We start from the raw sequence: 23,136 nt of genomic DNA, 5'->3' as shown, positions 1-23,136 counted from the left end.
CTTTGCCACTTCTTTCAATGCACTTTGGACTTCCTCTCTGAGTATCATTGGCTCTTGTTCATATGGTATCTCTTGAAATGGTTGAACATTAACCATTTCAGCCTTGGAAACCCCATGGAGATTACAGCCTTGGAAACCCCATGGAGCAGTTCTATTTTGCTCTATAGGGTTGTTATGAGTTAGAATCTACTCAATGGCAGTAAGACCCTTGTGAATATCAATGTTAGTATGTTTTGATATAAGAAAAGTTGCGCTTTTCAAAAATATCGGGTACTTTTAGTCCTTGCAGAGTTAAAGGAATCAACTTTCAGGTTTCTTCTATTTGTTGTTGTTATGTGCCATGGAGTCGGTTCTGACTCATAGTGACCCTGTACAGGGTTTCCGAGGCTGTAAATCTTTATGGGAACAGAAAGCCTCATCTTTCTCCCACGGAACAGCTGGTAGTTTCGAACTGCTGAACTTGAGGTTCGCAGCCCATTTCGTAACCACAACCACTACGCTACCAGAGCTCCTTTATTATTAATTCCATTTTTCTACAAACTTTTTTTTTTAAACTTTCTATTGTGAATTCAGTGAAGGTTTATAGAACAGATCATCAGTTCCACATTTAATAAATTATACACTTCATTTCCACAAACTTTTTAAAGCCTCCTCTTAGAGGCCATCCAACACTGTTCTAGATGTTAGGAGTCTAAGCTGTGGTGCTGAAGGATCCCTGCCTAGTGGAATTTACTTTCTAATTGGAGGAGAGACAAAAAAACTAGTGAATAATGACCATTTTGATAAAAGCAATGAAAGGGAATAATGTTTGAGGGGCATCTCCCTCAGATGGTAGTCAAGGATGATTTTTAAACTGAAACCTAAGCAAGTAGAAAGAGCTGGCTATATGAAGAAGCGTAGGAGGGCTAAGTTAGGTTTGGTAGTTATGGGACCAGCAAGAGTTCAAATTTAGATACTGACCAGGTGGTTAAAAGTCTGACCAGAATCTAGGAACTGAAAGATGATTGTGTTTGGAGGGTAGTTAGCAAGGAGTATAGCAATGCAGAAGTTCTGTTAAACAATACTTTGTAGACCAGCTTAAGGAATTTGTATTTTATTGTAAATACAAAAAATATGTGGAAGTATGAACACAACCTGACTAACATTTCACAAAGATAATGGGCAAAGAAAGGAATAAAAATGGCAGGAAAACCATTTAGGAAATGGTTGCTGTGGTCCAGGTGAGAGTAAAATGGCCTGCTCTAAGGCTCACTCTAATTATCTCTTTCCTTAGATTCAAAGTCTCTTCCTTTGTAAAGTACAGATGGAGACTTAAAAGAAACAGATCAGTAAGTACTTATTCTCAAGTACCCCCAGGTGTAAATTAGACCCTCACAGGGTTCTTGCTTTGTGTAAAGATTAGACATATTTTTAAGACTGATGTTTCTATTCCTCTCCATCAACCAACCTACTTCCCTTAAATGTAAAGTTTCAGTCTAACAGGAACTGTCATGTGTGGTCTGTGATACACTGAGCCAATCAATTAGTGGCTTTCAAGTCACTTCATCATAAATACATTTGTTTTCATCACTGAAATAGATGGGGGTAGAAGAGCTAAGAACAAGTACAGAATAATTTGGGATGGAGTCAACCTGTTTTTTTGTTTTTCTGCTTTTACAGGACCTGTAAACCAGTTGTCGTTGACTCAACTCCTACTCATGGTGACCCTATGTGTGCCAGAATACAACTATGCTCCATCGGGTTTACAATGGCTGGATTTTCACAAGTAGATTACCAGACTTTTCACACAAGGTGCCTCTGGAAGGACTTGAACCTCCAGCTTTTCCATTAGCAGCCAAACACACTAACTATTTGCTCCACCCAGGGACTCCTATAAGACCTGTACTGCCAACAAAATAAAAGTAAACTTCAGGGCAAGAGGAGTCTTAATAGCCTTAAATTCAATTCTGTTATTTCAAAACAATTGTTTTTTCAGTTAATGCTATCAGAATACTAATGAAATATTTATTCTTCATTTAAAAGATAATATAATTCAGCTGATATCCTTTAAAAGCCTCAATTTCCAGAGCCCAAAGGTTCTTTATTGTCATTGCTAGTTTAATTTAAAAAAAAAAAAAAAGGTCAATATTTTAAATCGGTTGGAAAATAAAGGTATTTATTTGAACAGATAGAGCAACAATAGGACCTTCTTAAGGCATCATCTCTTTAGTCAAAAGAAAAGTCAGTAGTCTAATAAACTTGGCAGTTGATATTTATAAAATTCAATTAACGTTTGTATGTAAATATAGCTGCTTTCTTCTTCCTCATACCCAAAAGATCTGTCATATGTCTTTATGGGGTAAAAAAACAACGTAAACATTGTTGCATTCTTTCCTGAATCTGAGTAATTAAAGCATGCAGAAATTTAAGATTCATGTTGCACAGCTCTTTATCAAGCTCAATGTGACAGAAAAACTCGAAGGAAATTTGTGCCGACTCACTGACACTGTATAGTTTCCGAGGAACGGCTGGGGCATATATACAGCAATTCAAGTAGCGTAGTGGTTACGAATCGGGCTGTGAACCGCAAGGTCAACAGTTCGAAACTACCAGCTACTCCACGGGAGAAAGATGAGGCTTTCTGCTCCTGTAAAGATTTACAGCCTCAGAAACCCTGTATAGGGTCGCTATGGGTGGGAACCGATTCGACGGCACTTAACAACAACTACGGTCCAGGGCTTATCCTACAGCACTTCACCAGGACTTCCTTAAGGAAATAACTGCGTCATTATTGGGGCGCGGCAGGTTAATGCTCTGGACTGCAAAGTTGGTTTGAATCGCAAGGTCGGTGGTTCAAGCTCACCACCCGCTCCTTGGAAATCCTCTATAGATAAGGTCGCTATGAGTAGGAACCTACTCAACGATACTTAGCAGCAACAATTGGCTACTAAGTATACAGCCCTATGGCAGGCTAAAAACATGTTTAACATGTGTTTTCCCTTTAGGGAAACCACTTGCCTGGAAGGCTTCTTGTCTAGTAATCTCAGGGTTTATTCTCTTTCGGTTAAAAGAACATAAGCCTCTGCTTAAATCTCTTTCGTCAAACCCAAGGCCAGAAAGTCGAAAGAGAATTTATTAAAGAAAAAGAAAAGTGTGTGGGTGTGTGTGTGTAGAAAAAAGAAGGGCAAAGGGTATCGCTTCTGCCATGTTAAACCCTCAGGTACACTTGTCAGCCACTATTTTTATAGCTGGCTTAAGCCACAGCTCTCAGTAGGTACAGATCTGCTTCCAAATCAATTTTTCCCTTCCCTTTATACTGTTGTTGTTGTGAAGTGCCGTGGACTCGGTTCCGACCCATAGCGACACTGTGTAGGGTTTCCAAGGAGCGGCTGGTGAGCTTGAACTACCGACCTTGCAGTTCAAACAGCTTTGCAGTCTGGCGCATTAACCCACAGCGCCACACCAGGACTCCCTCCCTTTAAGAGGTATTATTTTTTCTTTCCAAATTAAGGTTTTTTTCCCTTCTTCCAAATTTCCTAAGGCCGCACATGGGTATAGAGAATGCATCCAAAGCAAGAAAGACATAAGGCAGGAAATGAGAGAACAGGTGATTTCTGAACTTCTTCAGATATGTTCTTGTTGTTGTTAAGTGCCGTGGAGTCGGTTCCGACTCATAGCGACCCTGCACAGGGTTTCCGAGGCTGTAAATCTTTATGGGAGCAGAACGCCTCATCTTTCTCCCGCGGAACAGCTGGTAGTTTCGAACTGCTGATCTTGAGGTTCACAGCCAGATTCGTAACCACTACGCTACGTTTGTCCCTGAAAAAAGTCAGGACAGGAAAAAAAAAAAAAAAGTTACTAATACTTTTATCGTAAACAATATCAACTGCGGCCAGTGCGCAAGCATCCGGAAGTTGGGTTAGCTGAACGTTTGGAGCACACGCTCAGCGGCAGCTCTAAAGTCCTACCAGCCCATCTAGTCCATTGGCAACAGCGAGTGTCACGCCACATTACGTAACATTCTCAGTCAGTAATCCCAAGCCACGCAAAGTAAAGAAGCTTCAACTCCGTGAGACACGGTCGAGTAGGGTCTGCAGTACTGGGAAACGGGTTTTCCTCAGTCCGCAGTCCTTGCACAAGCAGCTAACAGAGTGCCAGCACTTTTCCAGGCACTGCTGCTGGGTCCAGTCCTTCCCTCACCCCCTTCCCGAATCCCACGTGGCAGCCGCAAACACGAGTCGGCGTGTACCAGCTCAAAGTCCAAAGGTGGCAGTACGACTTAGAAACTTTAGATGCGACTGAGTTCCCACAGAAGTTGCGATAGTCAAACTGACAGCCCATCTTTAGCTTCATGCCATACTTCCTTCCCACATCATCGTCAACGGAGATTGGTCACCGCCTCCGCCCCACAACCACGGTGGCAAGGAACCCGGCGGGCTACAGGAATCTAAGCCGTACACGCCCCAACCTCTTCTCGCGTGAAGTGGGAGAAGAAAGTGGGGCGAGTGATGGGAAAATAACCAATAAGAGAGAAGAAGAAGTGTGATTGATAGCCCTGCGCTGCACCTCTCTCTAAGTCCCGCCCCCAGACAGCGGAGGGCTCTGGTTGCCCGCCCCGCCTCTCTCCCCCTCCCTTCCCTTCCTTCTCTTTTCCCCTCCCTTCCCGGCTCTTCTTTTACCGTCTGAGGTGGCGGGCGGGTTCGCCTCCTTCTCAGCTCCATTTTGCCTCTCCTGTCTTCCTTTTTCTCTTTGGTCCAGAGATCGGCCTGAGCTCTTCCACTGCCGCTTTAGGACTGATACATAACCCCCTTCGCACTGCAGTATCCCTGCGCTTTCTCCTTTTTTCTTATCTTTCATTCTTTCCCTGTCCCCGCCATGAATGAGGAGTACGACGTGATCGTGCTGGGCACCGGCCTGACGGTGAGTTCCAGGCGGAGGCCGAGGCCGAGGAGGCCGGAAACCTCTACGAGCCGGACGTGGGTCCAAGGGACGGGGGCGACGACCCCAGCCTGTCCAGGGCTTCCCGGCTTAGTCTAGGCGGCCGAACCAGGGGCGGCTCCGTTCCGCACGACCCCTTGCCTTATGGGCAGGTTTTTCCGGTCTCTTAGCAGTTGTCGTTCTCGTTTGCGGCATTGCCTTCCTTTCCCTAGGACTTGTGGATGTGTGAGGTGCGGACTCACCCTTCCACTGGACGCGTAGAGTCGGCCTGTCTGTATTTCCTGAATCCCTGGGTGTGCAGGCGACTGGGGATATTGCCTTCAGTGGGCGAGCCGGCCTGCGGTTTTGCGTCTGCTTGTTGGTACTTTAAGTTGTTTTCTTGTGTTTTGTTTATTTGTTTGCTTATCCCCAAGGAAGGGGTGGTGCTGAAGGGTGTCGGGAAAAGGGAATTTTCTCTGGTTAGGATGGATGAGTTCTGAAGGAGTTTCATCTCGTAACCTCATGGCAGTTTAGGTCGGTTGCTGGTTAGAGTGGTGGTGTCTCCTGTGGAAGGAAAGACGTGGGGATTGAAAACCTAGTACTTTATCATGAATACTAATGACGAAATAAAAGTAGGTGGAACAAGAGTTTCACACTCCTGCAGAATTTTAAATAACAATAACAACAGAAAACCTGGTTTGGGGGTATTGATGCTTCTCCCTCTCCCTTTTTGATTTGACGACCTCTCGAGATAGGAAACGGAAAAGCACAAGGCAGGGTGGGGGAGGGGGCCAGGCACTTGCATTTCCTATTTAGCCGTCAACCACTAGTCAGTCTGTGGCCGCAAAAGCTGGGCAAAGATTTCTGTGACAAGTCATTGGATAATCACTGTTTTGTCATTGTTAGAGTTTAGTTAACTTACATTTTTTGGAGAATAACAAGAGATTTTGTTTTTTTTTTAATCCTTTCTACCCCAAATAAGAAACATTGATTCCTTTTAACCACTCTCCCGTTTGCACTTTCTGAGCATACGTAGACTGGAAATGAATTTATTTATCACTTGTCAATCAAATGCGTTCGCTCCTGACCTTGGCCATCTTTTCCTTTTGCTTCGTTTGTCCCCTGTCTCCATTGTCCCTTCCAGATGCTTCCCCCTGAGAAATTGATTGGTGGTGCATTGCTAAACGCCAAGTTCTCTCTCTACTGCTGTATTCTCTTCAGAGATTTAGAAGATAAATCAGTAAAAATATAATTACCTATTATTACATACAATACTACTACAAATACTGCTCCTGATACTGTGGTATACTGTTTTCCTGGGTCTCTGTCTGCTTGGAGACCTTTAGATAATATTCTGCAAATAATGCAGGCAGGTGCTATATTTCTCTTTCTTTGTCTTCAAAGGCTTAAGAAAAGGAATATTAGTCATCTTGTTAAAAAAAAAAAAAAAAGGCATTTGAAGATAGGACCCCTTTGACTAGCAGATTTTGTTGGAAATGTGAAAATCTAACAAGAACATTTTAAGTACTGTGTATCTTATAAACCTGACCTCAAGTTCCTGAGTCGTTTAATGCAAACATCCACTTCAAGTAGGCTGAAATGCATTGTCATTTCTCAGGATGAAATTAATTTTTTTCCCAGATAAGATTTTAATAACTGTTTTGTGTAGATAAGGAAAAAACCTTTGAACTTTTAGTCGGCCATTTCTTTTAGGGAACAGCTGTGAAGAATTAGCATGTTTTTCTGGTAAAGTTATTTTTATGTAACTTTAAATCAATAAAATCGCTGGTGTATCAGTTTTCTGTTTATATTGATTTATGGTAATTTTTAGAGAATAACTAATTTCTGAATGTTTCTGAGTTCCAATCTAGAAATAGATATGTGACTGGTAGGAAAATAGCACCAAATGGATGAGATTACTTATCTAAAAGCTATTTAACCATTTTGAATGTGAGGGATTTAGCCAAATTTCTCTTTTGGTGGTGAGTTGGAAGACACTAAGATCCTAAATGAATAGGCTTACCCACCAAAGGGTTTTGTTAATATATTTTTTAAGTATCTTAATGGAATTCCAAGGAGCACTGGTAGCATAGTGGTTCCAAGTCAGGCTGCTAACTTCAAGGTCAGCAGTTCGAAGTTACCAGTCGTTCTGCAGAAAACTGAGGCTTTCTGCTCCTAAGATTTACAGCTTCAGAAACCCTGTGCAGGGTTGCTATGAGTCGGAACCCACTCCACCATACACTACCGCTGGAATTCAGAGGTAGGCATTGTAGTTTCTGGTGAGTTTTGCTTATTGGAATGCCAGAATGTTGTAAGAGCCCATTGTTGTTAAGTGTCATCGAGTTGGTTCCAGCTCAGCAGTTTCATATAGGCTTTCTGATTAGCAGTTGTGAGTTTGAACCACCAACCTTGCAGTCCATTGCTATCCTCCAGCGCCACACCAGTATTCCAAGAGCCTATGTTATTGTTAAATACCATGGGGTCGGTTCCGACACATAGTAACCCTACAAAGGGTTTCCTAGGCTGTAAATCTTTATGGGACCAGACAGCCTCCTTTTTCTCTCCCTGAACAGCTGGTAGTTTCGAACTGCTGACCCTGAGATTAGCAGCCCGATTTGTAACCACTACGCTACCAGAGCTCCTTTAAGATCTTTCAGATCTGCTTATAATTAAAGGTCAGTTAAACATGACAAATGAGTGCAAATCTATCATCATGCAGGTTAATACATGCCAGGTTCAGAGGCATCATTTTGTATCAAAGATGGCAAATCTTAATATAACAACCAAGTGAAGATTTGGTGTTAAGTACTGTCTAGATGGTTTCAACTCACAGTGATCCACCATGTGTAAATTTTCTGAAGAGCAGCTGATGGATTTGAACTGCACACATTGTGCTTAGCAGTCCAGTGCTTATCCACACGAGGACTAAAGATAATACACTTTATTTAAATGTTGTTCAATTGAATTGTAAACTTCTTGATGAGTGATAGATGCATAATTAGCTAGAAATAAGATCAATTTCTGCTGTCACTTTATAGCTAGTATAACTTTAATACCCTGTGAGCTTTTCTAGATTGTTTTGTAAAATGATTTTTCGAGAATGATACCAGTTCAGGTCATTACATCAATGCCATCATTGATAAAAGAGAAGTAGTGGTGACAAAGAAGTGATGTCAATAATGGTAAATGCAATGCCCTGTTTAGTGGTACAGGAATTAGCTTACAAGAGTTCACCAAAATTAAAACACTTAAATTAAAATTAGCTGTGAGTATTTGGAGTGAACATGCCATTTAATTTTTTAAATTGTTGGTTTATAAATATTTAGTGTCTCTGATTTAAGAACCTTAAAAAAAGTCATTTAAAATTAGAGGGAAGCGTGTGTAACTAAGTGTGGGAGTTTTCTGCTGCTTACTGTTGTCACGTGTTATCTAAAGTAAGGTTATATTAGTCCATAAATGCTGATAATTGCTTTAATAAAGAAGACGCAGAAGATTTTGGTATAAACAGTAAAATCTTCACCCTCTAAGGAGCTCTCTGGTAGTGTAGTGGTTACGAATTGGGCTGCTAAATCTCATGGTCAGCAGTTCGAAACTATCAGCTGTTCTGTGGGAGAAAGATGAGGCTTTCTGCTCCTATAAAGATTTACAGTCTCGGAAACCCTGTACAGGGTCGCTCTGAGTTGGAATCAACTCCATGGCACATAACAACAACAACTGCCTAGGAGAAATGGAGTATTCCAACAATTGAATTTTATAAAGAATTGAGCATTATCTAAAGAATCAAAACTTTCAAATAAAAGTCTTTATAAATGCTATCACAAATTAACAAACTAAGGAACATAGATAATTGACTTGATAAGTAAAATTTCACATCATGATAATTTGTCTTATATATAATGAAGTCATTCTACCACTCCTCTGTCAGTTTGTTGTTCTGTGGTGGCTTGCATGTTGCTGTGATTTTTTAGGAACTTTCACCCTTCTTGCTAAATAGTCTGAGATTGCTCTACTTTGTGAGTTTGGGTTTTTTTTTCCCCATTCACTTTTCCATATTTCCCCTCTTGATTTGCTGTTAGACTGGCAACTTCCACTTCCCCCGCCCCACCCCCAGCATTTGTAGGCAGCCTCCCAGCACCAAATTTGTTTCTCCAGATTGACTGTGGACTTGGAAATAAATTCATGAGCCTGTTAGAAATAAAATATAAAATAAGGATAACTAGCTCTACAGCTATTTGTGCTGCTCAGAGGTCTTTTACATTTTTTGCTTGTTCTATTACATAGTAAGTAGTCCTGGTGTAGCGCTATGGGTTAATGTGCTAGACTGCAAAGTCGTTTGAACTGCAACATCAGCAGTTCAAGCTTACCAGCTGTTAGGGTTGCTATGGGTCAGAACCAACTTGATTAACAACAACTACATTGTAAGGGAGTTCTGGTAGCATAGTGGTTACAAGTCATGCTGCTAACCCTAAGGTCAGCAGTTTGAAACTACCAGTCGTTCTGCGGGAGAAAGATGAGGCTTTCTGTTGCTGTAAAGATTTCTAGCCTTGGAAACCCTGTACAGGGTTGCTGAGTCAGAACTGACTCCACGGCATACCATCACCACCACCAATACATAGTAATTCTAGTAAGGAGTTATGAATAGGAATATTCACTTTAGTGACATTTAAGCAGATTGCACTCCGCATTATATCTCTAAAAATTGTTTTATATCTCAGACATACTTAATTCTTTACATTAAATATTTGTGATTTCAGAGCTAGATCTTTGTACTTTATTTTAAAACCTTGAACTGTGACTTAGATTGCCATTTGGATTTGCTCAATCTTATATTTGCTTCGTGGAACACTGCCAACAGCTATGTTAAAGTTCTGTAGATAAAGAACTTTCGTTGCAGTAGAGATCATAGTGCCAATATTTTCAAATGTCTTACTTTAGAATGTTTAAAAGTACATTCTTGAACGCAGTCTGTGTTTTGATTAGCCTTAAGCATGCTAGCCCACTAGAAAATGCACGTAAAGTCATCAGCTATATTTTAGCATACTAGTGTGTGTAGTGTTAAGTTTGTAGTGAAGAAGGGATTGTATTTAGGAATGTTGTTGGTGATGTTAAGTGCTGTCAAGTCTGTTCTGACTCAAAGTGACCCTGTATAGGGTTTCCGAGACCTTGTGGTTCAAATCAACCTTGAGGTTCAGTGCATTAACCTGCAGTGCCAGGCCAGGACTCCACATTTAGGAATAAGGAGTAGGTTTTGTTTGTTTTTAGAGGAGGACAGCACATTTAGTTTTATTCCAATGATATCACAACGCTTTCTTTTCTAACTGCTGAAAAATGCATCTATAATTTTCCCGTTACAGATCCATTTTAGAGAGTAGTTTTACCTGAAGCGTAAAGTAGAAAGAACAATAATAGGAAGTAGTAATGGAAGGAAGGCATATCCCCAAGAATGTTAAATGTACTAGACTAAGAAATTTGAACTTTATCTTCTAGTGGGAGAGGATTTTGAGCAGGAAAATGGAATAATTAAAGCCAGATTTCAGGAAAAGTAATCTTTTAATGAGTAATGAGTAAACTTTTTTAACGTTATATCACTATTTTTAATGTGTCTTTTTTTAATTGTAAAGATTTAGTGAATACAACATTGCCAGTTCAGCATTTTTCACATGCACTAATCAATAAAACCAATTACACCAATCATGTGATGCAACCATCACTAATGTTCATACATAGTAAGCTAGCTTGTAATAAGGTACATTAGAATCGTACAGACATTTAAAGAAACATTCTGTTGAAATGAATGAACATTTTTATTGTCATATACATATGTAGTGATGTATGTAACATTATTGATATAGTTAAATGATTTAAATTTTTCTTTATTAAGTTAATAAAAAGTTCTCATAAGTTCTCGTTGTTGTTGTTAAGTGCCGTTGAGTCGATTCTGACTTAAAGCAACCCTACATAAGGTTTCGGAGGAGTGGCTGGTGAATTTGAATCACTGTCCTTGAAATTCAAACTGACCTTGTAGTCCAGTGCTTATCCATAAGTTCTCATGGTAACTTTGAAATCATACTTCGTTATTATTTTGTACTTGATCGTCAAGGTCTAATGTGATGTCTTAGACACAGTATGCCATCCCTCTAACAGACCTGAGAAACCAAGTGATATAGATGACAATCCTGGAATCCTGAGTGTCAAGTGAAAAAATAGAGAATTAGATCAAACATGGATTAGAGAAAGAGACGAATGAAAACAGCAAACAAGGAGAGATAGGAATGGAGATGCCCTATGTGCACAGTGTGGCCATTTTGAGACAAATAAGCAATTATTCCAGGTGAGCATAGGAGGAAGGCAACTTCACAGAATCCCCAACAGGAAACAGAAGCATACCCGGACTGAAGCAAGGTGAGCAGAACATAGACCAGATCTAAGGAATACATTACCAGATAAACATAAATGAAGGGAATTTTAAAAACCAGGCCAACCTTATAAGAAATATTAAAAGGAATCCTTCAGACAGAGAACCAACACATCTGACAACAACCTCAGATCAAGACACAAAATAACATCATCCACCAATCCAAAGAATTTCCGAAAGTAAAATAAATCTGCAGTATAGAAAAGAGGGAACTATAAATGTCAATCTGTAAATACTGACAAGTTCAAAACAAAAAAGGGGAATAAATGGTATAGTTAAAGAACTTCTCTATGGAGAGGAAGTCAAGACAAATCAAGGCATAACAGATTTTTTAACTTTGAAAGTTAGAGGTAAATTTTAGAGTAAGCACAAGGAACATTAATTTCACTCCAAAAAAAAAGAAGAAAAAAAAGGCTCAGTAAACACAAAACCAACAATAAATGATATGAAGAAAATCCACAGACCAAAAGAACTTTAAGTGGAACAGAAAATAGAGCAAAGAAATGGTTAAAACCACCAAAATAACACAAAGTGGCAATAATACACCTTTTGATAACCACTCTGCATGTGAATGGTATAAATCTACCACCCAAGAGACAGAGTAACAGAGTGGTTTTAAAAAGCATGACCCATCAATATGTCACCTACCAGAGACAAAGACATCTTAGACACAAAAACACAAATAAGTTGAAAATCAAAGGATGAAAAAACTGTAATCAAGCAAATAAGAGTGGCAATAACAATCACTGATAAAATAGACTTTAAAATCCATTGGAGACATGTAAACTATCATATAATTCACAATAAAACATTAAAAAAAATCCATTGGAGACAACACATTATATAATGATTGAAGGCTCAATCAACCAACAGAACATCACCATAATGTTTGTGTACCCAATGACTTAAAATACAGAGGTTCAACATGCAAAAAGAGAAATAACTCTATTATAGTAATAGTTTTAGGATACAAAGCAAGCCTCAACAAATTAAAAAACATCAAAATAATAACAAAGCATCTTCTCTGATCAGAGTGTTAACAAAACTAGAAATCGATAACATAAAGAGCGAGGAAAAAATTAAATACATGGAAACTGAATAACATCTTACGTAAAAACTATTGGGTAATGTCACTAAGTGCCATTGAGTTAATTCTGACTCATAGTGACCCTGGGTAGGGTTTCCAAGGAGTGGCTGGTGGTTCAGATCAACCTTACAGTTCAGTGCTTATTCTGCAGCACCTCAGTTTCTTCAAATCAAATAAGAATGTAAATACAACATACCAAAACCATGGGACACAGTAAATGCAGTACTCAGAGGAGACTTTATAGCAATAAATTCACCTGTTAAAGAGGAAAGGGCCAAAATCAGTAATTAACCCAACCACTCGAAACAGACTTTAAAAGGAGCAACATAAAGTGTACACATTTCCAGAAGAAAGGAAATTATAAAGACCAGAACATAAATAAATGAATTAGAAAACAGGGAGGAAAAAAAATAGAATTAGTAAGACTAGAAATTGGTTCCTGGCCAAGTTGACAAAGGAATAAAATGAAAAGAAACAAATACCTAAAATATGAAACGAAAGTTCAGAAGCGCAGAGGACAACAAATACTGTGAGGGTGTGGAGAGATTGGGAACCTCCTAATTGCTTGTGGGACTGTAAAATGGTCAACCACTCTGGAAAACAGTATGGCACTTCCTCAGAAAGTTAGAAATAGGAATACCTTATATATATACTTGTTATGTATCCACAAGAAATACAAGCCAGAACATGAGTAGATATATGCATACCAGTGTTTATCACAGTACTGTTCACAATAGCAAAAGGAAGGAGACAGCCTAAGTGTGCCCCCATACACACAATGGAATACTGTGCTACCTTTAAGAATAACATGAAGTTGCAAGACATGGGTGAACCTTGAGGACGTTATGCTGAGTGAAATTAGTCACAAAAGAACAAATACTGCATATGATCATTATTGTAAAAGCTTAAGAAGAGATTTCCATACTAAAAGAAAAATTATTTGATGTTTACCAGGGGTAAAAAAGGAGGGACCACAAAGTAAATTACAGGTTAGGAGAGAGACACATAATAGCACAAGTGATGGAGGGGACAATACACAAGAAGGTGGGTAGATGAACAAGGAAGGTAGGGAAGATCTTAGGTATGCATGGGCTAATTGGGTTAGAGGTAAATGGTTATGTATACTTAAAGTTGTAACAACAGGGCTCTGGGATACAGGGATCGAGACATAGTTTGAATAGGTTGTTGTTAAGTGCCATTGAGTCAACTCCGACCCATAGTGATCCTATGTATAGGGTTTCCGAGGAGCAGCTGATGAGCTTGAACCACCAGCCTTGCAGTTCAAACAGCTTTGCAGTCTGGCGCATTAACCCACAGCGCCACTCCAGAACTCCAGTTTGAATGGGTAAAAGAAAATAAATAATGTTAAGGTGCTTGACTGTCTTGTGAATATTGGTTTTCTCTGCCTGCTATTGTAAAATAGACATTTAAGTGTGATGTTATTAAGTGCCTTTGAGTCAATTCTGACTCATAGCGACCTTGTATAAGGTTTCCAAGGAGCGGCTGGTGAGTTTGAACCACCAACTTTGTGGTTCAAACCAACTTTGAGGTTGAGTGCTTATCCTACATTGCCACACCAGGACCCCTTTTATGTGGGATAAATAGGAATATTGGGAAATACAATTACAGAAAGCTTGTAGGCCCATCTTCAGCCTATAGTTGATTAGAGTAGCTCAAAGGGGTACTAGAATTTGCCCAGGGAAATAGGCGTCTTGTTAAGCCTTTGTGGAATATGGTGCCTTTGATGGAATCCTGAGCCGCTCCCAGAACTTTCTGTTGTGGGACTTTCCTACTTGAAAGGACACACAGACTAAGCTGGAGCAGCTAGAGAAATAGAAGATACTTCTTGAAAGAAAGACCAGGAGGAAAAAATGAAAAAGCAGGCTGGCTGCTACAAGATCAAGCATACTGTTTGCCTTGGAGCCATCATGGCAAGAAAAGTCAACCCATCAGGGTAAGCCCGCCTTCAAAGACTGAAACTCAAAGGGAACACATGAATAGGCTAGTAGGCTTGCTGGTGACCACTCTGGTCTACTTGTGAGTAGAAGTTGGGGAAATGCAGCAATGAAGCATGAGCTGAGCTTGGCCATGTTCCATAGATATCTGTTGATCTTGAGATGAGAGAGAGAAGAGGAAGAACTAGCTGATCTGAAGTTTAGGGAGACATGTGAACTCCCAAGCCCATGAACACTCCCGAGCCCATGGACCTAACCATTGGAGACTAGTGTGTGCGAGAACTCCCAGACTTACAGATAGGACTCTTGACCTAGTTTGATGGCTTGCTGACCAGAACTTGACCAGATGAAGATAAAGAAGTTTGATAGGGGAACAAGCATAAATTGCTACAATTGGATGAACTGGACCTTTGCTTATGGATGTTGTGGCTAAAAATTACAGTGAAATTTTATTCTTTATTTTTTGTTTTATTTTTTTTTTAAGGTTTTTATTGTACATTGAGTGAAAGTTTACAGGGCAGATCATTAGTTTTGCATTCAACAAATCATAAACCTTGTTTCATTATTATGATTATAATCCCCTCCATGTACCATCAGTCAGTGGTGTGTCTCTCTATTCACTTTAGCTCTTTTTTATTTAAAAATTTTTTTTAAACACTCAGGCATATATAATTTATACCACCAAAGGGCACATTCTGCAAGTCTGTCTCCTGGCCACCATTTCTTAGTCCCTCTCTTCCCATGAATCTAGAGTCCTCTGTTGCTCCCTCTCTCCATGGCTCCATCTCTGGTGTCGCTGCTTCTCTGGATAAAGTCTCACATTCCATTTGTGCTCTTCTCTCTTGATGGTCCTAGGGTCCTTTGTTTCTGGACTGTAAGGTTAACTCCTCCCCCGTTTTTGTTACAAAACTTCTACCTTTACAATTGTGACAGTTGCAATTGGTCATGATAACAATTACTCACTATTGAATCTTAAGACTCCTATCTCCAGCTCGTTTAACCAGACCCATCTAGACAAGATGAAAATTATTCAGTGGGAAGGATTCTTTATATCAAGGATCAAGTTTGCCTACTCAGTATACTGGGTTGGTAGGGTTGGGCAACTTAGACATTGGCTATCAAGATTAAGGGGCTATAAAGCCACGAAGTGACTGGCTTACAAGCTTTCATGAGTGTACTTAGTTTCAGAATGAGGCAGTCAAGGCAGAATCCCCACTGAATAGTTTTCCTGCTGTCCAGCTGGGTATGGTGAAAGGTGCTGGGAAAGAATGGGGATAGGATTTTAAAATTTAATAGTGAGTAATTGTTATCATGACTAATTGCAATGGTCACAGCTGTAAGTGTGAAAGATGTGAAACTAAAAGGGGGGAGTAGTTAATGTATCATTTCAGGAACAGAGGATCCTATGACCATCAAGAGGGAAGAGCATGAGAGTGTGGCATGGGATCCTAACCAGACAAATGGCAGCAGCAGAGAGAAGGAAAAAAAAGAAAAGAATTGAGATGAGTAACATTACAACAGAACAATTTGAAATAAAAAGGGCAAACACTTGACCTCAAGGTAGGTGTGAACTGCAAGGTCAGCAGTTCAAACTAGCCATCCGCTCCTCAGAAACCCAACTCAGTGGTCCTTAACAACAACAACAGAATATTATGGAAAATTATACTCTAATAAATTTAAAACCTACAGAAAATGGACACATATCTAGAAACACACATAGGCAGATAACCTAAGTAGACCCGCAAGAAATTGAAGATGTCATTAAAAAAAAAAAAAAAAAAAAGGTCCAAGAAAGCAAAAGCCCTAGCCCAGATGGCTTCACTGGAAAGGCTACCAAACATTCAGAGAAGAGCCATCATCACTTGTGCTCAAACTATTCCAGATCATAGAAATGGTAGAAATACACCCTATGAAACCAACATAACCCTGATATCAAAGCCCAGCAAGGATACCACACACACAAAAAAGAAAAATGACAAAATAATGTCTCTCATAAATAGTTTGCATAAATATAATGCAAACATTCTTAACAAAATTGTAGCCAAAAATATCCAGCATTTCAAATAAATAAATCACCATAAGATGAGTTTGCAATAGGTGGTTCAACATGAGAAAATCAAAATAAACTAATTGTAAAGAATTACTTGACCATTATAATCCAAAACCCTTTTTGATAAAAAATATATCAGCACAATAGGCATAGAAGGGAACTTGCTAAACATAATTAAGTCAGTATGTAAAACAAATGGCCAGTGTTATTCTCTACTGGAGAGATTCAAAGCATTCTCCTTGAGGATGGGAACAAGACAAGGATGCCTATTATCACCACTCTTATTCCGTATTGTACTGGAAGTCCTCACCAGAGCTATAAGCAAGAAGGGAAGTAAAGGGCATCCATGTTGGTAAGGAAAATATAAAACTCCTTGTTGTAGGTGACATGATCTTATACGGAGAAAATCCTAGAGAGTCCACAAGAAAGTTACTGTTTCTAATAGAAGAAGCAAAGTGGCAGTGTATAAGATCAGCACGCAAAAATCAATTGGATCCTTATTAGCCTAACAAGTAGAATTCTGTAATGGAAATCATGAAAATTATGCCATTTACAATAACTCCCCCAAAGATAAAACACCTAGAATGGATCTGGCCATGCACATAAAAAAGTTACATAAGGAAAACTACAAAACTCTATGGCAAGAAAACAGAGAGACATAAATAGAAAAATGCACCATGTTCATGAATCGGAACACTCACCATTGTGAAAATGTCAGTACTACCCAAAGCAATGTATAGATATAATGCAATCCTGATCCATAATCCAATAGTATTCTTTAACAGAATAGGAAAACTCACCTCTAGTTTTACATGGAAAGGAAAAAGACTGAATAGCTAAAGCATTGTTGAAGAACAAAGTATGAGGCCTCACACTTCCAGATCCTAGAAATTAAACAGCCACAGTAGTCAAAATGACCTGGTACTGATACAGTGACATACATAGACCTATGGAACCAAGTTGATAATCCAGAAGTAAATCCATTCATCTGTGGACAGGTGATCTCTGACAAAGATATTCAAATAGTGCTGGCAAAACTGGATATCCTTCTGCAGAACAATGAAGCAGGATTCACACTGAGATGGGGGAAAAGGAGTCCAGAAATCGGGACTAAACATGAGCTACATATTAATTGAAATCTTGACAACTAAGTCTTGAGGAATGTTGAGGCCTATGTTCCTCCTTCCTTGGGCAGTTTTAAAGATTGCAGACCATGTCCAGGTCCATAGTTTAGTGGCCATATGCTGGGCCATGTCATTAAGAAAGATCACCGATAAAAATTCTGTATTTCTTTTCTATCTAGTGAGATATTTTACAGGTTGGACTGGTAACAATACCGCCTGCCATATAAGTCACCTTTAAGGCCATAGCTTCCATTTAGGAAGCCCGGAACTGAACTCACTAGTGGCTCAATTGTTAGCCAAGCAATAGAGAGGTCTATAAGGGGAACAGTAACACTTCTTAGAGTAACCAACCATTTGAGATCAAAAGGACATTTGCCCAGAATGGATAAACAAATTGTGGTACATACACACAATGGAATATTATGCTACATTGAAGAATAACAAGGAAGCGGTAAGCCACCGCATAACATGGATGAACCTTGAGGACATTATGCTGAGTGAAATTAGTCAGTCACAAAAAGAAAAATACTGCATAGGACCGCTACTGTAAAAGACTAAGATAAAGAAATTATACTAAAAGGGGGTAGGGGGAAGTCTTTGTTGGTTGTTGGGAAGTTGGTGATGGAAGGGGGGAGGGCGGAGCGCAGGGTGGGGATTGGACACAGGAGAGCTTGGGTGCTAGGGAGGGGGTCAATGTACAGGGAGGGAGAGGGAAGTGGAGAAACGGGGCAGATGGGAGAACAATTGGGAATGTTTGAAAGGGCTAAATAGGACAGAGATAAAGGACAATATATGCACAGCCTTGGAACGGCAGGGCTCTGAGATACAGGAATTGAGTCATGGTTGGAATGGGGGGGAATCATGTTAAGATGCTTGACTTTTTTGTTTTGTTTGTTTGTTTGTTTTAATCTTGGTTTCCCTTGCATTTTAATATAGAGTAGACATTGGAGAGGGAGAGAAAGGAATAGTCAGAAACACCGCACTAGAAGGCTTGTAAGTCCGTCTTCTGCCTATGCCTGATTGGAATACCTAAAATGGGGCTACAGTGTATCCAGTGAACCAGGCTTCTTGCGGAGCCTTTGCAATACATAAAACTATAGGTAGAAACCAGAACCACATCCAGATCTCCAGAGATGAGAAATCTCCGAATGAAAGGACCAGCAGACCAGCCTGGAGCGGCTAGAAGAATAAAAGATACCTCTTGAAAGAAAGACCTGAAGGAAAAATGGAGACAGATGGACTGTTACTACAAGAACAAACAAATTGCTTCCCTAGGAAACATCAAGGCAAGTGGCCAAGTCCTCTCAACACAAACCCCCTTCCAAGACTAAGACTCAATGGAAATGCACGCTCTGATTGGTGACCACACACATCACCGATGGGGGGAAGTGGGGTAAAAGCAGCAATGAAGCGGCAAGCTAAGCCCTACAATGTTCAGTGGACTTTTGTGGACCCAGATGGGGACCTGGTTGGCAAGCAGTGTGAAGAGGCCTGGGGACTCTTGGGCCCAGAGTCAGTGGCGTGGCCACGGAGTACTCAAAGAGTCGAGTGGAGCTACTGGCTGACGGGAAGAGAGGACATATGCACAGGAGCGCCCACACTTGCAGATGATACCCACGTGACCTGGACCGGATGACTGGATGATCGGAGCTCAATCAGGAGAGGAAAGAAGGGGGTGGGGGGAGAGTGAGCTGATACAGTCTGATGAACTTGACCTATACCTATGGAGCAGCGACTCAAAAGAGGGAACAAATCCTCACAGCAAGAAACATTCACACACACACCCCCACACAGAGTGGATGGAGAAGGGCAGCTTGGACATTGGATACTCAAATGGGGAGGGGGGGACTACAAAGGCAAGAAGTGACTGGCTTACAAGCTTTCAAGAGGGAACATGGTGCTAGGGAGCATGGCGGAAGGCAGAATCTCCAGTAGGTACTATTCAATCTGTCTGGGTGGAGCTGATGAAAGGAGATACAGATGGGTAACTCGTGATACTGTAGTGAATAATGCTTATCAGGACGGACTATGAGGTTTGGAATTGCAAAGATAGAAGTTTTGTTAACAAGGAAGGGAGTGATTAATTCTCCAGGATAGACCTCTGGGACCATCAGTGGAGAACAGCCCGAGAGCGGGACCCTATCCAGAGAAACAGAGATGCCTGAGAGAGAGACAGAGATGATGACGTGGAGTGATGAAGCTACTGGGGACTTTGGACGTAGAGAGGGAAAGGGACTGTGGGCCGAAAACTGGGGGGAGGAGAGGGAAGTGTAGGGGGCGGGTTTCTGGGATATACCCTTTGGGTGGTTGATGATGCATGGAGGGGATTGGAACCATGGCAATGAGATGATATACGATGGAATGAATGTAAAACTAAAGTTCTCCCATGTAAACTATCATATAATTCACAATAAAACATTAAAAAAAATAAAGGACATTTGCCCAAGGACAAAAAAGTTCAGAAGGATTAGAAAATGGGAAACAGGAAAAAGTGGAGTAAGTGATACTGCGTTGTAAGGATTGCAATCAGTGACATGAAACAAATTTGTATGCATTGTTGAGTGGAAAATTGATTTGCCCTGCAAACCTTCACTAAATTTACAATAAAAAGTTTTTAAAAAGTGATAAAATACCAAAAAAAATTTCTGTAATCTTAATGTGCCTTGCTTGTTAATATGTATTCACCAGATAGGCAGTAGATTTTAGTTTTGAACTCTTAATTTTGTAAGATAACTAAAATTTTGTAATCATTAGTGTATAACTTACACCGAAATGGTGGTTAAGTGCTGCAAGTTGGTTCTTACTCATAGCAACACCAGAAAGGGTTTATAAGGAATGCCTATTGGGTTTGAATTGCCAATTTTTTGGCTAGTAGTTCAGTGCTTATCCTGCAGCATCAGGTGTGATTGGTGAATTTTATCAGTGAATTAATGACTTAACCACATATTTTAAAACAAAATATAGTGAAATTTGTGAGAACTGGAAGTTTACAGAATTGCCTTGTTTTTCTGGGTCTTGCAAATTTTCTCCCTTTGACAGGGTGCAGTCATACCACTTTCAATTGCTCCTTTAAATCAAAAGCCAAACACATTACCATTGTGTTGATTCAGACTCATAGTGACACTGCTAGTGGAAAATGTTCCAAGTTCTCCTTCTCTCACAGATTTCCACCCTACACAGGTTCTGATTTTTGGCAAGCTTCACTGTATTATATGCATATTATGTAATAAATATATTATTGTTAAGTGCCATTGAGTTGGCTCTGACTCATAGCGACCCTGTATTGCATTTTGCTTGCTATGATACTTGCTTCCAAGAGTTGTACTCTGAAACTCCTCTGTTATCAGCTTGGAATGCAGTCTTCTTTTTTTATATTGTAATATAATTTTTTTATATTTAAAAACATAGAGTTGTATAGCATGTACATTTTTTTATTTAGCATCTTTTAACCAGTGTTTGAAAATTAATCCATGTTTTGTGTGTACTTTGCTCATTCTCCTGCTATGAAGTTGTTGTTAAATTGATCTTTTACTCATCATCACCTGCCAGTTGTTATTACTACTTACAAGTAGAGTCCTGGTGTGGCACTGTGGGATAATGCACTGAACTGCAAGGTCAGTTTGAACTGCAAGGTAGGTGGTTCAAACTCACCAGCCACTCCTTGGAAATCCTATACAGGGTCCCTATGAGTCAAAATCAGCTCGATGGCACTTAACAATAAGTAGATCTGGGCGTTTCTCACAAGTTTCTAAGCAATGCTAGTGCTGCTACTTAGGAACCAGTTCTGAAAACCACTAACAGAGCAGTGGTTCTCATTTTTTTTTCTACATTAAAGAATCACCTGGGCATTCTGATTTAGTATATTTAGATTCCCAAGGTGGAGTCTTAAGATTCTGCATTTTCTAATAACGTCTCAGGTGTTACAGATATGGCTAATCTATGGACCACAACTTGATAACAAAGCTATATAGGATTACTTTGAATAAATAAACCACATGAATATACCACACTTTACTATTTCTATTACTGATGAACACTTGGGTTGTTGTTGTGCCGTCGAGTTGATTCTAACCCATAGCGACCTTGTAGAGGGTTTCCGAGGATCAACTGGTGAGCTTGAATGTGTGACAGTAGAATGAGTGAGTGTACATAAAACATGGATGGATCTTTCAAACACTGGTTAAAAGATGCTGGATACAAAATGTGCACCCTGTATGAATCCATTTATACAGAGTTCACAACAGGTAAAACTAATCTGTGGTGGTAGAAACAGGATAGGAACAGTTGTGACAAAACAGGGGTCTTCTGGAGTTCTGATGTTTTGTTCATGATTTGGAGTTCAGTTACCTAAGTGTATTTCTCTAAATATTTATGAAGCTGTACACTTAGGACATATTTTGTTTTACATCAGTAAATGTTTCCTTAAAATGAATGCCAGCTTTTAAATTTTGTCATAATAGAATTCTATGGACTCTTGAGGCCAAAATAACATCAGGTTCAGAATTGATGGAATATTCTGTGTTAGAAATTATTTCAGGGGTTAGGGCCTGAAATTAATTGATTAATATCTAAGTTAATCTTTCAGGAAGACTGAAAATTTAATGATGTTTATAATTTTTGGTACCACATATGAATATTGATATGTGATTAGATTAATTTTCTCCAGAACAAATACAGATTTTTTCAATACCACTTATGAAAATTAGTAAAATTAAGGGTAGTTAGTATTTGGAGATCAAATTATTTTTTAATCATCTTCTCTTCATTGTTATTTTCCAGTGATTTGATGTTTTCAACTGTTGGTGCTTTAGTTGGTTTTTATGTACCTGAATTAGACTTGGTTTAACTAAAAAAATGAAAAATTACAGAAACAGTTACCAAATTAATTCTTCCTTGAACACTATTAGATGTGTCTTTCAAACTAATGTACATGTACTCCTTACAGAAGTGGAGTGTGCTTTAAGAGGGAGCTTCAAAAAGTTTGTGGAGAAATTTCTGTTATCTTTAATTCCACTTTTCCGTGAACTTCTTGAAGCCCTCTCCTGTGTTTTTATTTTAATTGCAATGTGAAGTCAAAGTACAGCAACAATTTTTCATAATTTTGTTACATTAAAATTCATTGATCTAGCTTGTACTTTGAATTGATCTTTTAAATACCCCTGCATGATATTGTAATATCGGTCAGTTGTTGTTAAGTGCCATCGAGTCAATTCCGACTCATAGCAACCTTGTATAGGGTTTCCAAGGAGCAGCTGGTGAGCTTGAACCACTGACCTTGCAGTTCAAATGACTTTGTAGTCTGAAGCATTTACCCATTCATTGTTATTGTTATGTGCTGTGGAGTTGGTTTGACTCATTGAACATAGGAAAATACTGATTTGTTGATTAATACAGATCATCCAAATGGTGACACATTTCATCATACAATATTTAAAAAGTCCTTTTAATATTATCACTGATATAATCTGAGATATTTTTAAAGTATTAGGGATCTGAGTTGTTTTAAGTAAAAATTCTGTGATTTCCCACCCCCCTGCCAAAAAAAAAAAAAAAAAGAAAGAAATTTTGGGTTGTTAATCAAAGGATTTCATTTATTTATTTTTTTTAAA

At 39.4% G+C, this 23,136-nt stretch overlaps 1 protein-coding gene across 2 annotated transcripts in view; it reads left to right on the top strand.

Annotated features, from left to right (window-relative positions):
- Positions 1–4,809: 4,809 nt before the first annotated feature.
- Positions 4,810–23,136, top strand: part of GDI2 (GDP dissociation inhibitor 2) — a 60,836-nt gene continuing 42,509 nt past the window's right edge. For both annotated transcript variants that reach the window (XM_006862735.1, XM_006862736.1), the window contains exon 1: positions 4,810–4,899. In XM_006862735.1, coding sequence (XP_006862797.1) covers positions 4,855–4,899 — 45 coding nt within the window. In that variant the 5' untranslated portion in view covers positions 4,810–4,854. The remainder of the gene's footprint in view (positions 4,900–23,136) is intronic.

The sequence above is a fragment of the Chrysochloris asiatica genome, unplaced genomic scaffold (assembly GCF_000296735.1).
Source record: "Chrysochloris asiatica unplaced genomic scaffold, ChrAsi1.0 scaffold00050, whole genome shotgun sequence".
NCBI lineage: Eukaryota > Metazoa > Chordata > Mammalia > Afrosoricida > Chrysochloridae > Chrysochloris > Chrysochloris asiatica.
This window is presented reverse-complemented; position numbering and strand designations above follow the sequence as displayed.